At 38.3% G+C, this 20,144-nt stretch overlaps 7 protein-coding genes across 10 annotated transcripts in view; 6 read left to right on the top strand and 1 right to left on the bottom strand.

Annotated features, from left to right (window-relative positions):
• The first annotated feature begins 1,579 nt into the window (after nt 1–1,579).
• On the top strand, nt 1,580–4,965 carry LOC106328708 (mannosyl-oligosaccharide 1,2-alpha-mannosidase MNS2). The gene is made up of 14 exons (XM_013767202.1): nt 1,580–1,858; nt 2,013–2,060; nt 2,157–2,318; nt 2,418–2,530; nt 2,609–2,674; nt 2,782–2,953; nt 3,052–3,141; nt 3,236–3,360; nt 3,432–3,497; nt 3,682–3,790; nt 3,864–3,965; nt 4,061–4,141; nt 4,232–4,402; nt 4,494–4,965. Exons 1-14 carry the CDS (start codon nt 1,700–1,702, stop codon nt 4,743–4,745), a joined length of 1,716 nt encoding a protein of 571 aa, XP_013622656.1. The 5' UTR covers nt 1,580–1,699; the 3' UTR covers nt 4,746–4,965.
• A 449-nt stretch (nt 4,966–5,414) lies between these two features.
• Nucleotides 5,415–6,573, top strand: LOC106336334 (B-box zinc finger protein 32-like). The gene has a single exon (XM_013775138.1). It carries the CDS (start codon nt 5,562–5,564, stop codon nt 6,201–6,203), a length of 642 nt encoding a protein of 213 aa, XP_013630592.1. The 5' UTR covers nt 5,415–5,561; the 3' UTR covers nt 6,204–6,573.
• Nucleotides 6,574–6,701: 128 nt separating this feature from the next.
• LOC106336333 lies at nt 6,702–9,104 on the top strand. Its single transcript, XM_013775137.1, has 9 exons — nt 6,702–7,253; nt 7,422–7,592; nt 7,678–7,780; nt 7,903–7,982; nt 8,073–8,150; nt 8,243–8,334; nt 8,406–8,517; nt 8,633–8,758; nt 8,865–9,104. Exons 1-9 carry the CDS (start codon nt 6,984–6,986, stop codon nt 8,979–8,981), a joined length of 1,149 nt encoding a protein of 382 aa, XP_013630591.1. The 5' UTR covers nt 6,702–6,983; the 3' UTR covers nt 8,982–9,104.
• A 1,700-nt stretch (nt 9,105–10,804) lies between these two features.
• Nucleotides 10,805–12,625, top strand: LOC106335732 (F-box/kelch-repeat protein At1g51550). The gene is made up of 2 exons (XM_013774329.1): nt 10,805–11,431; nt 11,511–12,625. The coding sequence occupies exons 1-2, from the start codon at nt 11,005–11,007 to the stop codon at nt 12,470–12,472; spliced, it is 1,389 nt and encodes a 462-aa protein (XP_013629783.1). The 5' UTR covers nt 10,805–11,004; the 3' UTR covers nt 12,473–12,625.
• A 98-nt stretch (nt 12,626–12,723) lies between these two features.
• LOC106335733 (kelch repeat-containing protein At3g27220-like) lies at nt 12,724–14,965 on the bottom strand. Its single transcript, XM_013774330.1, has 7 exons — nt 14,586–14,965; nt 14,322–14,513; nt 14,013–14,242; nt 13,776–13,946; nt 13,597–13,702; nt 13,320–13,526; nt 12,724–13,234 (listed from the first exon to the last, which is right to left on the bottom strand). Exons 1-7 carry the CDS (start codon nt 14,766–14,768, stop codon nt 13,064–13,066), a joined length of 1,260 nt encoding a protein of 419 aa, XP_013629784.1. The 5' UTR covers nt 14,769–14,965; the 3' UTR covers nt 12,724–13,063.
• Nucleotides 14,966–15,375: 410 nt separating this feature from the next.
• LOC106331717 (phosphoribosylaminoimidazole-succinocarboxamide synthase, chloroplastic-like) lies at nt 15,376–18,168 on the top strand. 4 transcript variants are annotated; one of them, XM_013770121.1, is made up of 13 exons: nt 15,376–15,443; nt 15,621–15,966; nt 16,048–16,149; nt 16,224–16,353; nt 16,448–16,540; nt 16,620–16,708; nt 16,781–16,861; nt 17,027–17,116; nt 17,209–17,298; nt 17,410–17,460; nt 17,547–17,593; nt 17,817–17,874; nt 17,976–18,168. In XM_013770121.1, exons 2-13 carry the CDS (start codon nt 15,649–15,651, stop codon nt 18,039–18,041), a joined length of 1,215 nt encoding a protein of 404 aa, XP_013625575.1. In that variant the 5' UTR covers nt 15,376–15,443; nt 15,621–15,648; the 3' UTR covers nt 18,042–18,168. The 4 variants fall into 4 exon arrangements, with proteins under 4 accessions (XP_013625575.1, XP_013625572.1, XP_013625573.1 ...); XM_013770118.1 differs by having other exon boundaries at nt 15,378–15,443; nt 15,603–15,966; XM_013770119.1 differs by having other exon boundaries at nt 15,423–15,443; nt 15,609–15,966.
• Nucleotides 18,169–19,201: 1,033 nt separating this feature from the next.
• The window catches only part of LOC106330322, a 5,654-nt gene continuing 4,711 nt past the window's right edge, over nt 19,202–20,144 (top strand). Inside the window, exon 1 of the mRNA XM_013768810.1 lies at nt 19,202–19,374. Within this exon, the coding sequence (XP_013624264.1) occupies nt 19,202–19,374 (173 nt within the window). The remainder of the gene's footprint in view (nt 19,375–20,144) is intronic.

The following is a 20,144-nucleotide window of genomic DNA, read 5'->3' as shown; positions in this document are numbered from 1 at the left end:
ATCTCTTGGCGGTCCCAGAAACAAACTCTGGTTGCGACATCTTCAAATTATGCAGAAACTATTGCACTTCACGAAACATGTCGAGAATGTGTGTGGCTTCGGTCAATAAGTCAACGAGAAAGAGCCGACAAAAATATTTGAAGACAATTCGGCTTGTGTTGCTCAACTCAAGGAAGGCTACATTAAGAGCAACAGAACAAAGCACATCCCTCCAAGATTTTTCTCGTACATAAGGGAACTCGAGAAAAATAAAGAATTTGACATCGAGTATGTACAGTCATGCGAAAATCCGGCTGATTTGTTCACCAAAGCTCTTCCGACTACAACATTTCGAAAACATGTCTACGGTATCGGAATGCAGCATTGGCGTGACTTGTGAAGAAAAAGCTATGTCCATTATTTCCAGGGGGAGATTACCACAGTGTACTCTTTTTCCCTTGTCATGGTTTTTATCCCAATGGGTTTTTCCATGACTAGGTTTTTAACGAGGCACTACATAATAGAAAAAGGATAATCAAGGGGGAGTGTTAAAAGATAATACTTGTTATAAGATAATATTAAAATTGATGATTATCCTTTTAGTATTAGTTTAATGTTTGTTTGTAAAATATCTGATTTAGACCGACAACTTCCACTCCTATAAATAGGACTTTGCAGTAAGGAAGTTGTAATAAGAAAAATCACTTTCAGTTTTTCTATCTCGTTTGTTTCCACCATTTCTATTTCCTTACTATACAAAAACATAATAATAATAATAATTACATAACAAATAGTGGTTTGTAGTGCGGAAGAGCATTCAAAGATAATGAATTTGTCTGATTTTCCACATATTGAACAAATATTATCACATTTCATAATTACATCTCATTTCTGATTCGTATAAGATAAATTTTACTTGGATAGTGCGTAAATATTAATAGCCCTACTTTAAAAAGAAATCAAATAAAATTTTGATTATTTTTTACCTTGTTACTTTAAATATTAAAAGTAAACTTTCATATGTTTGTTTTGGGCTAATTGTTTAAATTTATATTCAGTTGACCCCGTAAAGTATAAAAAGGAAATTTCGCTCATGAACCATTATCCTATACGATTTTTATTTACAAAAATTGAATTTTATTGGTGCTTGGTGAGCTAAACTTAGGACTTAGGGGCCAGCCATGTTTGTAACTCTATCTCTAATATTATAGAAGAAAACAACAATAATCCTAACAAACATTTTGTGTTAGCTTTGGTTCCTCCAGACAAAATTTCCACCGGGACCATCACTGGCGTTCCTATACCGTGTATCATGGGTTTAAGATGATTAATTAGCTTACTATAGTCTTTGTCGTAAAAGTCAAATCTTTTTTCTCTTTTTTTTTTTGATCAAGTCAAGTCAGTTGAAAATTCTTGAGAACCAAATCCCAAACACACGGTGTTTTGATAGGACAAAAGATGGGGTGCTAGACTGCTAGAGTGCTAGTTAATGTAACCCGTCTCACACTTCTATACACACAGCCAAAGATGTAAACCGGCGGTCAGCGTTATTTAAACTAAAGAAAAAAAATGGACGCTCATTTCTATTTATATTCTTTCCGACACTTTTCAATCACCCAACTTGTTTGGTTTTTCTCTTTCTATCTTGAAAAAAAAAAAAACCAATGTTTCTTCTTCCTTAACTGATTCTTGCCGGATCTCCCTCAAAGTTCTAATCGAGATGGCGAGGAGTAGACTGGTTACTGGTCATGGGATATGGAAGTACTTCAACCCTGCTTATTGTCACGGAAGAACTATGCGTCTAGCTTTGCTTTTCATCCTCTTCATCTCTGTTTCAATGGTCGTTTGGGACCGTCAAACGCGTGGACGTGATCACGAGGTACTTTCTAATCTATCGAATAGTAGCTCTAGCATCATAGCTCAACTGATAGACGCTAATCGAGTTTAATAATCACAACCCAATCCTAGACTCTCTGTTTGAATTGAGAATGTATCTTCTTATGTGATTTTCTCTTGCACTTATGCGTTGCCAGCTTGAAGTTTCGAAGTTAAATAAACAAGTCTTGCGGTTGCAGCGGATGGTAAGAAGACCCAAAAACACTTAAGAGCTCGTTTGATCTTAAGAAACTTTAGGATCTTTACAAAGCTTTCTCGAATATTTTATATATTTCTGCTAGTTAGGAGATGTAAAAAGCGTCAAGGAGGATGCAACTGTGAGGACACTAAAGAACGTCAAGGAAGAACCGGTTGATGCACAGCGAAAGCAGAGAGTAAAAGAAGCAATGATTCATGCTTGGAGTTCATATGAAAAGTATGCCTGGGGAAAAGACGAGCTTCAGGTACAGCTTCTTCTGAAAATGTATGCTTAAGCTGCAATGCCAAAACATATTTGTGTGTGTGAAGCTATTTTGTTTCTTTCTTTCTTTTTGCATTATCAGCCCCAGACAAAAGATGGCGTTGACAGCTTTGGTGGCTTGGGAGCGACTATAATAGATGCACTAGATACACTCTATATAATGGGTCTACACGAGCAGTTTCAGAAAGCTAGAGAGTGAGTAGATTCTCTTCCATCCTCACCATTTTCTAGGCATGATATAAATAAGCATTGCTTATAGTCTTTCATTTGCAGGTGGGTTGCAACATCATTAGATTTCGACAAGGACTATGACGCCAGTATGTTCGAGACAACCATAAGGTTGCATATAACTTGGTTTACCATGTTGTTTTCTTACCTGTACTAAGAAGAGTCAACTTGTTTAGGTTATTCTGCGCTTATATTTTTTTCTCTTTGTTGGCTTATAGAGTGGTGGGAGGGCTTCTCAGCTCGTATGATCTTTCTGGGGATAAACTTTTCCTTGAAAAGGCCAAGGATATAGCAGATAGATTATTGCCTGCATGGAACTCTTCATCTGGGATCCCATATAATATTATCAACTTGAGGCATGGAAACGCTCACAACCCTACATGGGCAGGGGTAAGTCCTACATTACTTAATGCCATATCTGTATATTATCAACTACATGTGGCATATAAGTTTAGTTGATTGTGTTTTAACATGTTTCTTGTACTTAGGGAGACAGTAATCTTGCAGAATCTGGTACTGAACAGCTCGAGTTTATTGCCCTTTCTCAGAGAACTGGGGACCCTAAATATCAGCAAAAGGTGCGTTTCTTTATTAACTTGTCGCATGATTAACTTACCACATGTTACATACTGATTGGTATGCTTGACCTGTTTGTGTAACTCTGTGTTTCAGGTAGAAAAGGTCATTACAGTACTAAATAAGAACTACCCTGCTGATGGTTTACTTCCAGTCGATATAAATCCCGATACAGCTGAACCATCATACTCGACCATAACATTTGGTGGCGGGGGAGACAGGTTTTTTTTTCAACTGATACCTTCTGGTTAATCTCTGGTTTGATATGTGACTGCTAATGTTTTGCTTACAGCTTTTATGAATATTTACTCAAAGTTTGGGTGTTTGGGAACAAAAATTTAACAGTGAAACACTATAGGTAAGTTTTAACTTTTTTTCCTACTGATCATATATGTATGTATGTATAAGTCAAAGACAAGAAGAACAGTTACATCATGGAGAAAGCTGATGCTTATTTTTGTCCTTGATATCTATGTTCTTTTCTTTGCTGGTATTGTAGTTTTGATATTTAGTATTGTTATGTGTTGGAATCTTGGCATCAGAGATATGTGGGAGAAGTCAATGAATGGTCTGCTAAGCTTGGTTAAGAAATCAACACCTTCCTCCTTTACATATATCTGTGAGAAGAGTGGAAGTTCGTTGACCCATAAGGTATAACCAATATATTCATTGGTGCTGTTGTGATAGATGACAGTTCTCATGTTTCTTTCTCATCAATTTTCAGATGGATGAATTGGCTTGCTTTGCTCCTGGAATGTTGGCTTTAGGATCATCTGGGTATGATGATCCTACTCAAGCAAAGAAGTTTCTCACGGTTGCTGAAGAGGTAAAGCTATGTCTTCAATGGCCTTTGGTCATAGCTTCATCAGTAGCTGTTGGAGCTTTAGACTTTATTTTTGTGTGTTTCCCACTTATCTGCAGCTTGCATGGACATGTTATAACTTTTACCAATCAACACCAACAAAACTAGCTGGAGAGAATTATGTCTTCAACTCTGGGAGTGTATGTCAATTGTCAATTGCTTGTCTTTTGCAAATACATTATTTAGTTTTGTTGTTTGGTACACAATTCATAAAAATTATTATGGTTCAGGACATGAGTGTTGGGGCGCTTTCGAACATCTTGAGGCCAGAGACTGTTGAATCACTGTTTTACCTCTGGAGGTTAACTGGTAACAAGACATATCAAGATTGGGGCTGGAATATTTTTGAAGCCTTTGAGAAGAACTCGCGTATAGAAACTGGATATGTTGGTTTGAAAGATGTAAGTTAGTTCTCCTTAGGCTCCTAAATTGAACCAGCATTATTATGTATAGTCTGATGGTTGATTCTTCTTTTTCTTCAACCTTTTCTAGGTTAATACAGGAGTTAAGGACAACAAGATGCAGAGTTTCTTCCTTGCTGAGACGCTTAAGTATCTCTATCTCCTTTTCTCGCCCACAACGGTTATTCCCTTGGACGAGTGGGTGTTCAACACAGAAGCGCATCCACTTAAGATAGTGCCCTGGAAGGATCAGGTGAATCCCGGACAATCTAACAGCGTGCAGCGACGCAAACCAAGAGTTACATTACGCAAGAGGCGTTTTGGTCGGATGGAACATAAGTAAGCACGCTCGCTGTGGAAGTTTCTTAACTGAGTAATGTGGCTTGGCTATACATAAATAACTTTATATATTCAAGGAACCATTAAAAAATGAAATTTCAAGATAGGCACTTGTTGGAATAGTTTGACAAAATAACCAAACAGGTTTGCCTTACCTTATACATTGTCTGTTTGTACCCTTGGAAAATAAGATTAGTGGAGTATTAAGTCCTTATCAAAGTTTAAATGAAGGATTTTTAATTTAAATCTCTCACTATTTCCTGACTTTTACTCCAACCGTATTAGGAAACTTAATAACAAAACAAAGAACATGTGACCGGAAACAAAGAATCTAAAGGTCTAGTATTGTACCTATAATACTACAAAAAGACAGAAACAATGCAGAAGAAATGTAATGGAAGCAACAAACAAAAACAAAAGGCAAATTGCAGTGAGCAAAGACTTTGGTGTTGACAAAGTCGCCACGTCACACGAAAAGACATGGCGGCTAGTGCGATGGTTTAAAAATAGCCACAGATCTCACTGACCACAAAAACTCTCGACACGTCACATTCAACCAACTCTCCAAACACCACTCATTCATTTCCCAATTTGCAATATTTATTAAACAAATAAAATATTAAAATAAAAATCTGGCTGATGTAAGTTTCTATTAGAAGAAAGATATAAATAAATAATAGCCACTATATTCTATCGTCAACTATGAACCATAAAGCTCCACCGTGTTATTCTCCTTCAATCATAATAAAACATCATCTCCTCCTTTAAATCTCTCTTCCCATCGTCATATAGAAGAATACATTAATACACTAAAACGAAGATGGTGAAACTCTGTGAGCTGTGTGGTGCAGAAGCACACCTCCACTGCGACGCAGACTCCGCTTACCTCTGCCGCTCCTGCGACGTTAAGTTCCACGCCTCTAACTTCCTTTTTTCCCGCCATGTCCGCCGCATCATCTGCCCTGGTTGCAGTTCCCTCACTGAAGATATCGTCTCTGGTTCTCTTTCCCCTTGGCCTGCTAGAATAACCTGCTCCTGCTGTGGAACGTCTTCGTCTTCGGCTTCGTCGTCGACGACGAGGAAGACTATCGTGAACAGAGGGCCGCGAAGGAGGGAAAAGGGAGTCAATGCCGTGGCGGATGGCATTTTTGTAAATTGGTGTGATGAGTTAGGACTAAACGGAGATTCGAAAAACGAAGTCGTTTCGTTGGCGTCTCTCGCTCTGGCCGTGGGGAAAACAAGAGGGACGAAGGTGATTTTAGCAGCTGCGTTTTGGTTCGGTGTTAGGAACGCGCGGAAGACGATGACGTGTCCGAGGCTAAAGAAGGTGGAAGATATAACCGGAGTTGCAGCAGGAATGATTCGAGCCGGCGAAAGCAAGCTGGCGCGTGCAGTGACGCTACAGCTCAGACGGTGTCGCGTGGATTCAGAGGAAGGATGGGCCGAAAACGACAACGTTTGAGGCGTGGGGGTCCTGCGTTGCACCTGGGCTTTAGTGATAGTGATACAAGTTGCATGTATCATCGATCGACGTGTTGATTTTTATTTCCAAACGTTTTAAATGGTTTTGAACCGCCGCGTGATATGATAGAAATTTCTTTGTAGAGTGGAGAAGACTAAAGTAGTGGTTATTATAATATTCAAGCTAGATAAAGAAACAAAAAACTTATAATATTGGAAAATCAAAATTATTCTTGTTTTAAATACTAGTATTGATTGAGTAATCAAAATTTACTCTACATCTGTTAATAGTTGATAAGTATACTATTTTAGGCAGTTTATGTAAACAATAATATACATAATTTTTAAAAAAACGTAAATATTTGTAAGAATTCTATAGTTTAGCTAATCTCTCTAAAATGTGTACAATTAAAATTGGAATTCCCCCTATATTAAAAAAAAAAAACTATTTATAACTGCTGTTGTTATCAGTAATCATTTATTGCAATGTAGTCATAAACTTATAATGATAATCATGATCTTCTTCGTGAGATGATGATTTGCGTTGAAAAAAGAATATCTTCTTTTCCTATTTTTCCTAAGAAAAGGAAACTAATAATAGTATTTATTTTTTTTTTTTTTGTATTAAAGCCGAAAGGTGAAAAACAGAACACCACTATCCCAGACGCTTTCCGTGAAACCACTGTTTCTTGTTTTAAAGCCCTACTCTGGAAAACTCCTATAAGCTTAGCTTTCAGTAAAGGCGTCTTGACGAATCTGCCATACTCAAAAGAATCTTACCATGGAAGCTCTCTCTACTTCAGCATACATCTCCAATTTGCCCGAGACCAAGCCTGTCTTCAAATCTTCGCTAGCTTCATCCCAGTCTTTGTGTTGGTTGTGTAACTCGCCAGCCAAGCGAATCCCCAAGCTGAGAACCAGGGATGGGTCAAGTCACGGGCTCCGGATACAAGCTCTCTTACATAACCAGACACCAAGTGAAGGTGAAGATAATCTTGGGAAGAGTAGTGAATTTAACTTCTTTCCTGGGGATATCTTCTCTTTGTCACAGGTAATATTCTTTGTCTTTGGTAGGCTTAAGCTAGTTCTTGACAGAATATAATGCTTTGAATTGAATCTTGGATTGGTGTAAAGATGAATCTTGAAGTAGATAATTCCATTTGGATGGTTTGCTTTGGCTTATAGGCTTGCTAATAGGCTTCTAATGTTTGTGTGTTAGGAAAAGCTTGAGAGTGTAATCGATGTGGAGACATCTCTTGCACTTCCTCAGGGTGCTGGGGGAAACCGAGCTGGGCTTTTCAGAACTCCTATATCTGGCGGAGTTCAGAATGCTACATCAGCTCATGCGTTACCTCGTCCTGCTTTAGCTGTTCGGAACTTGCTGGAGCAGGTAAAACAGATTTGTAATTAAACTTGAACGAGAAAGATGCTGATAAGTTGTTTAACTGTCTGGTCATTTTTTTGTATGATTCAAGGCTAGGTTTGCTCATCTATGCACAATGATGTCTAAAATGCACCACCGTAGAGAAGGGTACCCCTTTGGCTCTTTGGTTGATTTTGCACCTGATCGTATGGGCCGTAAGTCACCACATCTTTCTTGCTTTGTTCACTGTTTCTTCTTTGGTTGACATACAAAGTCTTGAGTTTGCTGGCTGAGATTATAGATGCACATTGGCTTATACAGTACTTTTTGTTTCCAGATCCAATATTCTTACTTTCACCGTTGGCCATCCACACACGAAACCTCTTGGCTGAACCTAGATGCAGTCTCGTTGTTCAGGTAACTTTGTGCTATTGGGTTTAAACTACAAAAAATCAAAAGGTTCTCTCTCTTTTTTTTTGGCTCTCTTAACGGGGTTTTGGCTGGCAGATGCCTGGATGGAGTTGCTTATCTAATGCAAGAGTGACATTATTCGGTGATGTGTACCCATTGTCCGAAGATGAACAGGTTCCTATCTAACTAGCTAGTTGCTAATCTTTGGGTTCAGTAATCTTATCTGTTCAACCAGTTGCAATATCTCTGGTTGTGTGGCTTGGTAGGAGTGGGCTCATAAGCAATACATTGCAAAGCACCAGCACGGAACTTCTGAGCAGTGTGGAAACTTTCGCTATTTTAGAATGCACAACATAAGGTTTTGTTTCCAAAACTTATGTAAGATGATGATTGTTTGTTCACTCCATACTCAAATTTGACTATTGGCAGTGATGTATATTTCATTGGAGGCTTTGGAACGGTCGCATGGGTTGATATCAAAGAGTATGAGGCCTTACAGCCAGACAAGATCGCTGTTGATGGTGGTGAGCAAAACCTCAAGGTGCTTCATTTTCAAATCCTTCCTTGGTCCCCTTACAAACCTCCAAATAAACCACTCCTTGTCCTATAGTAAATTGAAACAGACTCTTTACTTTTACCTCTTTAACCTCTGGTAGGAACTAAATGACATCTTCTCAAAGCCGCTTAGAGAGTTACTGTCTTCTGAATCAGAGGTAGACGACGCTGCTCTCATTTCTATAGATAGCAAAGGGATAGATGTACGGGTTCGTCAAGGTGCTCAGGTAAGGAAAAAAAAAACATTGTATATAACAATTTGGTCCAGTTGATACACATAATCATGCGTAGTGCTTATCAGCTTTCTCTTCTCTGTGTGTTTGGTTTCGTCAGTTCAACATACAAAGGCTAGCATTTGAGGAAGGTCATGGTGTTGAAACGCTCGAAGAAGCTAAAGCTGCACTATGGAAAGTGATTGAGAAGGTCAAACTGAACTATTTGCCGAAATGACCAATAACCTTGAGTTTGCAGAAATGACCAAACCTCTTTTTATCTATGTTTTTACCCAAAATGGATGTTAATCTGGAACTACGAGGTTGAAATCTGAGTTTAATAAAATATTTGGGGGTTACTTTTGATATTTCTATAAGTTCCAAATTACCAAAATTCGTTAGGCCGGAGGAAAACCCCAAGATCCTAATCAAACCTGAACTTATAAACCCAAAACAGATCCGAGTTATAAAAATACTAGAATGTATTTTAATAGGATGATATAAAAATACTAGATTTTGTATTTCTCTTTTTCAAACCAAAGCGAACAAAACAACATCGTTTAGTTTAACTATGGTGTTTCAAAAAAATGTTTTTTTAACTCTGTTCTTACTTCTAAATTATGTTAATTTATTTAACAGATGTCTAATTTAACTTAATCAACAAAATTTTAAAGATTTAAAATGAAAATTAAACACAGTTTAATGTTTTAAGTTGTCAGCACAAAAGTTGTTGATTTAAATGATCGAAATTTAAAAGATGAAGATTTTTATCCAATTATCTCAAATTTATTAAAATATATGAATTCAAAGTATACTATAATAAAAAACGATCTTAACATGTATATAAATAAACCCCGATTAGAATTTAACAGGCTAAATTAAAAATCTAAAATCCCAATAAAAAAATGCTCAAAAAGGGATTTGACCAAAGTTTTAGGAGTTAGTAAGGATTTTAGGAGTTTCAGAAATAAAATAAAATATTTTATTTTTAAAAAAAACTAACACACGAGATTTGCACGCTACAGTTATAAGGTGTAAGAAAGCCAAATTACAGCTTAGCATATGTCACTAATCGAGGGGGAGGGGAGCATGTTTTACAACAATAGGCATTAGATGTAGCTCGAGGTGTTGAGTATGCACATGCTTACTAATCAGAGTTTCCATAGAGATCTAAAGCCATCAAACATACTACATGGTGATGATTTGTGCGCAAAAGTGCGACCAATTGCTAAATGGTATGTTTTCTTGTATAATTATGTAGTACAATATGAAATCAGTTTTTTTCCATCTACTTCGCTCTAAGTTTCCCAAGTCCAAAAACTTGTTCTCTTATTCTTGAACAAGAACACAAAAACAGAGATGAAGAAGATGTGGCCTGCAATTTCCTGCAGTTTACAACAACTTTAGCCAGTATCAAAGAAATTTGGGAGCTTGCAGGTCATTGATGTGCATTGTTTGATGATTTCGTTAAAACGTTTATTGAAGTAAACATACCACCTAAGAAAATTAATCTGTGAGAAACTCTTCTATCGCCATCAAAGAAAGCCCTCCACTTGTCTGATTTAAGCAATTCGCCGATCTGCTCCACTAAAACACACAAAACTAATAACTACATAAACTGAATCCATGAAACGCAAGTAAATGCATTTAGCAAAAATCTATCATAGACGAATTCATTTCTCATTTTTCCAACTGATTCGATCCCTTTTTTTTTTGTTTCATACGAAGAGGATGAAATCCTTGTTTATATATCTTGAAATACCATCTCTATAGGTGGTATTTTTCCTTTAATCAAATTTTAACTACAAATGTTTTTTTTTCAGATAATCCATGATAACTTTTGATAAAAACTATCGATGAAATCCCTTTTTTCAATAAGGGGAGATTTTTAGTAGGATTTATATAAATGATAAGTCCAATAACCTTGGATTTATAAGAACTTTTGTAAATATCAAATACAATAAGGGGAGATTTGGTAAAAAATACTCAAATTCAAATTCGAGCACATACATATACCCAAACGTACAAAGCCTCAATTATTTATTTGTCATTACAGCACTTTACATGACTTTTGTCAAAATAGGAAAAGATTGGTTTTTAGTGTTTTTTTTTACAGTCCCTCTTGTCGGCTCCGTGACACGAGAGAAGAAGAGATCTCTAATCTTCTTCCTCCTTCTTCTTCGTCTTACTCTCTTCTGTCCTTCTTCATCGGTTGATTCAGTAAACCTCCTCTTCTTCTTCAAGACATCATCACCCCACCGATGGCGGAGATCGCTTCCACCTCCTCCGGCAGAGGCCACCAATCTCCTCCGGCGCCGATAATGAACTTAGCCGACGACCATCTCTTCACCGTCCTCCTCCTCCTCCCCGTGGATTCAATCCTCTCTTTCTCAGCCACCTGCAAGAGGTTCCGCAACCTCGCCTGCTCCGACAGCCTCTGGGAGTCCTTATGGCGGCGAGAGTGGGGCCCATCATCGGCCGAATCAGTAAAGTCATCGGGGTTGTTATTACCGTGGATGGTTCTGTTTAAGAGAGTCTGCAAGCTCGATTCCGTCTCTTGCCACAGAATCTCGGACCTAGACGATGATGAGGAGGAGTCTTCTTCGTTGCTACCTCTCCCGAGAGCTTCTCACTCTCTCAACTTCGTTACTGATTATCTCGTCCTCTTCGGTGGTGGCCGTGAAGGAGGTGTCAAAGCTCTCTCCTTTTGTTGAATCAGTGAACTCTCTAGTGCTTGCTTGTTTCATGTTTTCTTGTGTTTTTACAGGACGTCATCTTGATGACACGTGGACGGCTTACGTCGGAGAGACCAATCAGAAGACGTTGAGGTGGAAGAAAGCTGATTCAGTAACACCCGGTGGGAGATTCGGACACACTTGCGTCGTCATAGGAGACTCGCTGGTCTTGTTCGGAGGGATAAACGACCGTGGAGAGCGGCTGAACGACACGTGGATAGGTCGAGTGGGCTGCCACGGGAAGCAACTCTTATGGAAGCTGCTAACCGTTGTGGGAGCTCCCAAGCCGCCTCCTCGAGGCGCTCATGCCGCTTCTTGTATCTCAGAGAAGACGATGGTCGTGCAAGGAGGGATCGGTTTGAGCGGAGTGAGACTGGGGGACACGTGGATTCTTGAACTCTCCGAGGATCTAAACTCGGGGACGTGGCACGAGGTCGTGTCTAACGCCTTGTTACCCCCACGGTCGGGGCATACTCTGACTTACATAAGGGAGAACCAAGTGGTTCTCTTCGGAGGAAGAGGGTTGGGTTACGATGTGCTTAACGATGTTTGGCTGTTGGATACTCAAGAGCAGTGCGAGCGATGGATACAGATCTTCTACGACTTTCAAGACTTGGAGGAGAGCGCTTCGTTGCCAAGGGTTGGTCACTCGGCCACACTCATATTGGGCGGTCGGATTCTTATTTACGGAGGTGAAGATACGTTTAGGCACAAGAAGGATGATTTTTGGGCGTTGGATGTCAAGACCATTCCTTCTAAGGGTCTGCAGGTGGATGGAGGAGCGGTTTGTTTAAACGGTTCGAAGGCGTGGAAGAGGCTTGATGGGGTGTCTTACAGACCCAAAGGGCGGTCGTTTCATCGCGCATGCGCTGATGGTTCGGGACGGTATGTGTATGTGTTTGGTGGAATGGTTGATGGTCTGAATCTTGCTGTAACATCAAGTCTTAGATTTGAGAATGAGCTCTTTATGGTGGAGCTTCTTCTTGGCTTGTAGGGACATGGAAGGACTATTTTTGTTTCTTTGAATTAAAGGGTTTTGAGTTAAGAAACCTACAATAACATTAGTATTGGGTATTGACGCATTGTTGATTTGTTGTGCTGAAATGTCTGATCTCTATGGTTTTTAGCAATGCAGACATTGTTACCAGTTTTTTTCTACACTTGAAAAAAAAATCAAGTACATAATTTAACATATGTATAACTTATGTGTGTGTGTTGGCCTGTTAGATTCAGCTCAAAGCTGGGTTTTGAAAAGAAACAGATTTTGCTACATGAGATCTTGGTTACGGCAGTACATAACTGATCTTTTGAAAAAAAACGTTTGGTGATTAACAAGAAACAGAAGACAACTGTGAGATGAAGAAAGCACACAAAGATGTGTTGGAAAAATTGAAATTTTCTATATAAGTTTGTGTGTTTTAGTCTACAATATACAAATTCCTCATCAACATAGAAGATAGACATAGCAAGTGTTATGTGGAGTGGGATGAGTTAGGCTCAAAGAATATGAACTTCAAAAAGTATTGTGACTTTGCATTAGTAAAGGGAGATAGGTTTCTTCTCTCACTCTCTCCATCTCATTTGTTCATGGATTCAGTATCAGTTTGGTTCTCCACATCTCTGCAATTACCTTGCGTGGTGCAGGATCTTCAGGACCTTTGTCTCGTTGCCCCGAGGTGAAGTATAAATTCCCTTCCCAATACCCAACCAGTGTAGTCTTCACACGGTATGGCAACTTCCCAATCACATACCATTTCTGCAGACGAAAACATAAAACTCAGCCACTGTTTACAAGCTAAAGAGGGTATTAAGCTGGCAGACAGGGACATGGTTTTTTTTACCATTGTATTCAGGTTAAACTGGAAGATTTCGCCAACGAGAACCATCTTCTTGGTTTCAGGATGCTTCTCTGTCGTCCCTCCAACGATCACAATGGAGTTGTTAACCACCTTCCAAGCAAACTCAATATGTGAATCCGGTTTTGGCATTGATGGCATAACTTTCCACTTCATTTCCTCATCCAGCATGTAAACATCACTGAACACCACCTTGAGAACCACCAAGGTGAAGAAGGTAAGGACACACATACACAACGTTCATAAAATAGCAAAAATATACCTCCAAACGGCGTGAGCATTTGAAGATGGGAGATCCTGGCTTAGCCATGAAATCACCTTCTTGACCACCAATCACAAAAAGCTTGTCATCCACTACTACACATGCTCTACAGTCACCAAAAAAGAAGAGTCAAACCTCAGATAAAAATTGAGGATGATGCATGAAGCTATTAACCAAACCTGTGAGGACCTCCACGAGGGATAGGAATTTCACTTCTCCACTCTCTCTCCAACGCTTTGCCATCTTTAACAGCGATACTCCAGTGTTCAAGTCCTGGTGTATGTCGATTCTCTTTGCTCCCACCCATCACGTGGAGTCTACCTCTCCATAGCTGAGTAGCTGGAGCATACCTGAAGTTAAATAAACCCTTGTCACTCACTTTCTCTTAATGATGATAAACAGAGAATAGCAATCACCTAGGAACTGGTAAAGGAATGAAGTCACTCCATGTATTTGTATCAGTGTCTAGCACAAATGTTTTAGCAGTAGGTCCTCTACATTGAGGGCCATACTGACCAGTGACGATGTAGATGAATCTCCCATCAGTTACCATCCCTAAATGAGAATGTGCCATCTCCTTAGGCATATCGAATCTTCCTCCCCATGTGTTGTCCACGAAGTTGTACATATCAACATGCGAATGCACCTGATATATTGAAAGAGAGAAACATCAATTCATCTAATGCTACTGATCAAAGATCTCTCTCTCTCTATACAACGCTTACGAGATTAATGTTGCCGTAACCAGCAAAGACGTAGAGGAAGTTTCTGATCTGAATCGCAGCTCCGTCTAGACGAGGCACTGGTGCGGCTGACATCTTCTCCCAATGTAGCTGAGGAGCAGGAAGATCTTGAAACGTTGCAGAGAGCTTCCGTTCACGAGCACTATCGTTCTTCTTCTTCTTAGTATCTTTCTCCTGAACAAGTGGCATTTGAGCTGATTATATTCTCTCTGAGACATCAAAAAAAAGAGCAGATCGAACACTTACATTGGAACTAGGAGGGAGTTTTCCGACCACGGTGGTTACGGAGGAGGGGAGAGAGATCATGGCGGAGGAGAAGCGATGAGAAGAGGCCCAAAGGAAGTCGGCGACGAGGCCGAAGGCCAAAAGAGCGAGGAATGAAGCGAACACAAGGCGCCCACAGCTCTGCTTTCCCGCTGGCTTCACCATGTCTCTCTTTCTTTCTATGATTCTCTAAATTGGCATCTCCGTGAAGGGTTTCACGAACTTTGAGCAAAGCTTAAACCTTTGGATTCGGTGGAAACACAGAGAGATTGTGGAGGATGCAGAAGAGGTGACGGATCTAGTGATTGATCTCCTAGAGAACGCGAGTTTTTTCCCCTCTGTTTATATATTTACTTTCCTTAATTAAATAACGTTTTGATGAGAGAGTAAGACAAAAAGGAAAATACATTCAGATTTCCTATTTGTTTTGGTTTCGAGGTTTCGTTTATTAGTTTTTTGGTTTGGTTTAAATAAAAATATTGAATTCATTTTTCAGGTAACTAAATTTTATACGTAATATTTAAAAATATTTAATTATTTCAGAACTAAATTAATTAATATTTTGGACTCATTTATAAACTCTATTTTATATGTTGGAGTTTTCATGGTTAATTTGATTCTGGTTCAGTTTTATTTTCTCAGATATATAAAAATAAAATCGTTCTGATACTTAGCAATACTGGTACGGTTTCGGTTGGTTTAGTCTTGGTCCAGACCAACAGCTACAAGACAACAGGGTTAAAAACGCAAACGCTAATTCAAGCTTTTAGCGTTCTCACTTATATTCGCCGCCGGCTTCTCTTGCCTCTGGAGAAGGGTCTGCTTGTCTCGATAAAAAAGGTTTTAACTTTCTCCATTTCTCATGTTCGTTTTTCACAAGTTGCGGTTTACTCCCTTTCGCGCATATATCTCTCTCTGCTTCCATCTCCCTTGTTAAGAGTTTAGTTTGGTCTAAAGCCCTAGCCTTTTAGAACAATAATACGTTCTGTTTTGAAACAGTTTCAGGTTTTGGTGCAGTTTGTTGCTTTTGGAGTTTGTTTCTGGAATGGCTCAGTGTGTGAGGTCGTCAAGAACCCCCCAGAGCTTTATTAGGACAGTGTCTGCAAAAACCCCAGCTTTTGCATCAGTCTCGTTTCCTAGAACATTGCCCGAGTTCAAGAAGTACCCAGTTATGTCTTGCCAGGGAAAGCCTCAAAGCCAGCAAGAGCAGATACCACCACCACAATTGTCCCTTGACGATCTTGTTACGAGTAACCGTAAAGGAGAGGTTCTTGGCACTATCAAAGACTCGCTCTCTAACTGTCTCTCGGGTACCAATCTTCTAGAGACTGTTCCTGGTCTCAAATCTAGAATCAAGGGCAAGGTTTGTGGTTCTTTCCTTTTGTCTTCTTCCAATTGTTATTCTCTACAAAAACCAATGCTGAAACCAAAAATGATTATGCAGGTCAGAGATATTTATGATGCTGGTGATTATCTGGTTCTTGTTACAACCGATCGGTTGAGTGCATTCGACAGGAATCTTGCTTCAATTCCCTTCAAAGGCCAGGTTTGTCTTCCTAATGTTTACGATGTGAGTGTTACAGAGACAGATACTAAGTTTGTGCTGCACCTAACTTTCAGGTTCTTAACGAGACCAGCTTGTGGTGGTTCAATAACACACAGCACATAACTCCAAACGCAATCGTCTCATCTCCTGATAAAAATGTTGTTATTGCAAAGAAATGCTCCGTCTTCCCAATAGAGTTTGTCGGTTAGTATGTTTATGCTTCTCTATGCAGCCTCCTGTTTGCTTTAGTTCTAAACTTGAACTAAACTTTTTCAAATAATGTTTTGGTGTTTGGTAGTTAGAGGATATGTGACTGGAAGCACTGACACATCTTTATGGACCGTATACAAGAAAGGTGTTAGGAACTATTGTGGGAATGTTCTCTCTGATGGTACTGTTTCTCGTCTGTTAGCTTCTTTTTAAGTCCATGTCAGAATATCATTGATAAACTGATATCTTTAATTTTGCAGGATTGGTGAAAAACCAGAAGCTTCCAGCTAATATACTCACACCAACAACTAAGGCTGACGATCATGATGTGCCCATCACTCCAAATGAGGTCTAATTAATCTGCTTACAAAAGTTGTTTAGTTTTTTGCTGCTTCTTATGCGGTGAATAATTATCTAGCAGATAGTAGAAGGTGGATTCATGACTCAAGCTGAGTTTGACGAAGCAAGTATGAAAGCTTTGAGCTTGTTTGGGTTTGGGCAGGTTAGTTACTTACAAAGCCATAGACTGTAATGGTTTTAAAGAATCTTATGATTGCAGACCACAAGAAACCAGATTCTTTATATATCTTGGTTTGCTTCAATACTCCAATCTTCTGTGCCTTGTTGGAAGGTCTATTAGATTCTAAATACATTATGATTTCTTCAGCGTGTTGCCAAGGAGCATGGACTGATACTGGTGGACACAAAATATGAGTTTGGAAGAAGTAGCGATGGCTCCATCTTATTGATTGATGAGGTTAGTTTTAATACTTCCTCTTTCTTTCCCTATCATCTCTCTTTTGAATGCACAGTTTATTCGAATCATCTTCTTGTACACATTGTATATAGATTCATACGCCGGATTCAAGCAGATACTGGCTTGCTGGTTCCTATGAAGAGCGCTTCCAGAAAGGTCTTGAGCCTGAAAATGTTGATAAGGTCAGTGATATTTCTTGTTTTTTCTCCTTGGCCATACAGTTCAAGTCAGGTTTTATTAGTACAGAGTGCATTGTTAATCACATGTTTGCCCTCTTTTTTCAATCTAAACAGGAGTTTATAAGGCTGTGGTTTAAAGAGAACTGCAATCCATATGAGGACGAGGTATGCTTGCTTACATCTTCAGAATGTAAACTCCAGCATTCTATGAGAAACTCTGTTTAGTTTCGGTTGTATCTCGATCTTTTCAGGTCCTCCCCGCTGCTCCAGCAGAACTCGTTACTGAATTAGCTTGGCGGTATGTTTCTTTATCTGGAAAACTCGGATATAAACTTTCTTGACTATGTATTTGTTATATGGGAAGAAACATTGAACGTGTATACTCTTTAGAGACTGTGAGATTAAACATTTGCTGGACAATGGTAGCTTTAACTAGTAGGCTTAGTAGTATTAGTTTTAAAGAACTCATGGTTCTTGACCCAAAAAAAAAAACTAATGGAAGAAACCTGTGACTATGGCAGGTACATTTTCTTGTATGAGACAATCACTGGATCAAGAATTGACATTCTTCCTACACAGGTATGATAATGTTCATCCCAAAGTCTTCACTTCTCACCTGTGTTATGAGTTTTGATACATTTGAGATTAGAAGCGTATTTGATGCGTAGATTTATCAGCAGGAACCAATACATGACAGAATCTCAAGAAACACAAGCCAAGCACTTTCATCTCTCCGTCAACTTTAATATTTTTTTATATAACCTGAAGCCAAGAAGGCAGAGAGCATAACTATGTTTCTTGTTGCAGTTTGTATGTTATATTGTTGTAACGTTTTCCTAATTTATTATGAGCCAAAGAACTTAAGTTCGAATAGATCAATTTTAACAAAGAATAGAACCAATTGATCGGGTAATAAGAGCCCTAGAAGAAAATACTAGATATATTTTAAATGGGTAGATGAAAATAATACAAGAATGAATGAAAACAACATTCGAAGACATACTAAATACTGTGTATGGTTTATTAATCTTTATAGAATATGAAGAAAACTAGCAAGTCATTTATAATAACATAGTCAACGTCAATGTAGCTAATCTCTATGAAGACTTTGGATCAGTTCTTGACTTGACCCACATATTCTAAGAACTGTTATCAAACATTTCCATGTAAAATGGGTTTGGATCATTCTTATAAAATGCATTAAAACCTGAGAGCAATCTTCTTGGAAAGTGAAGGAAAGACTATCAAACATATCCAAATACTCGAAAAATACTCCAATATTATTATATTGTTCGGCTTGGATTGGATGGAACGCAAAAAGATCACGAGAACGTGCAGAGATTAAACGGCCGAGACTCACTCCACCAAACATATCCATCTTTCTTTTTTTTTTGTAAATGATATTACGTTTACTACGAAACAACCCCGCGCGAGCAATCAAATTCTTTACTTAAAATTTAAGATTATTTTATATTAATGGAAAAATATATATTTAATAATTATATTATTTTAGTTAATATTTTAAATTTTTATTTCGTTTAAGTTGTGAATACATTAGTTAAAATAACAAAAATTAATAACTTAAGAATGAGAATTTAAATGTATGTAACAAATTAACTACAAAATTGGCTGTTGAATTTAGAGAAAAATATATATACATTTTTTGACAACAAGATATACATATTTATTGATATATCAAAATACATGTTTTTAGTTGATAAAAAAAAATACACGTTTTTAACAAACCTGTTTATTTAAATGATATACCAATTGAAATATATATAACGTTTCGAAAGTACATAAAAATGAAAGTAATAGTTATATAAGTTCCATCGGGACTGAGTGGTAAAGCCATGATCTGCAGGGGAACGGATCACTCATTCTTCCATTAGGGTCAGGTGCACGAATGACAACTCCAAATGTCACACATCCACTGCCTACTTACCATTTAGGTTGCATCAGTGAGATCCAACTAAGTAAAAAGAGTGTCACGGCTGCTCCAGCGGAGTCTCATGACTTCATGGAGGACCCTAGCTTCTTTAGCGAAGCTGGAGGAACCCCCCACAGCCATAGCATAGAGTAGCTGCTCCCATGCTACAACCAATCCAAATTTATACGGATCAATATATGATGATGCTAAACCGAGACCGAGATAGTGAAAGATGACGAATTGAAGAAACTCATTAATTCATTGATGAGGACAATAACGATTCCCTTTGTTGGCTCTTCAAGACAAAAACACTCATAGGAATTGTGCTAATTCCCATGTTCGTTCTAGTCTCGTTTGGTTTTAAAAGCCTCCCCTTCTGTGTCTCTTACTCTTTGAAAGCTGATACTATAAATGAAACAATAAAATCAATGAATTTCAACCTTTGTAAAGTAATAGGTTACACAAAATCGGTTTGTATGATAAAACCACTAAATTTTTTTCTTCAAAACTAAGATAATACAAAAATACAAAATAGAGCTTTAAATGTTTGTATGTACTTCAAAAACTATTGGCTTTATTCGAGATTCTCATATCAGTTCTTTTGCATGCCTCGAATACAATTTACAAAAAAAAAGGAGGTACAACAAAAAAAGCAATGAGTTTAGAGAGTAGAAAGAAAATATAACTAACCAAAGTTCAATTGTTTTGAGAAAGTATCAATTTCAAAGGTGAAAGAAGTTGGAATCTATAAATAATCTGAGAAAAAAACGAAGTGAGTTGCTGATTGTCCGTTGACCACAAAGAAGACCACTGAATTGTATAACCAACTCCTCCTACGCATATCCATTAAAAAAATTGTATCTCTTAAATAAAACAACAACTGAATTGATTTATTTTCCTATAATAGTGGAGCAAGCAA

The sequence above is a fragment of the Brassica oleracea genome, chromosome C3 (genome assembly GCF_000695525.1).
Source record: "Brassica oleracea var. oleracea cultivar TO1000 chromosome C3, BOL, whole genome shotgun sequence".
Classification (NCBI taxonomy): Eukaryota; Viridiplantae; Streptophyta; class Magnoliopsida; order Brassicales; family Brassicaceae; genus Brassica; species Brassica oleracea.
Note: the sequence above shows the minus strand (reverse complement) of the source record. Positions and strands in the feature narration are given on the sequence as shown.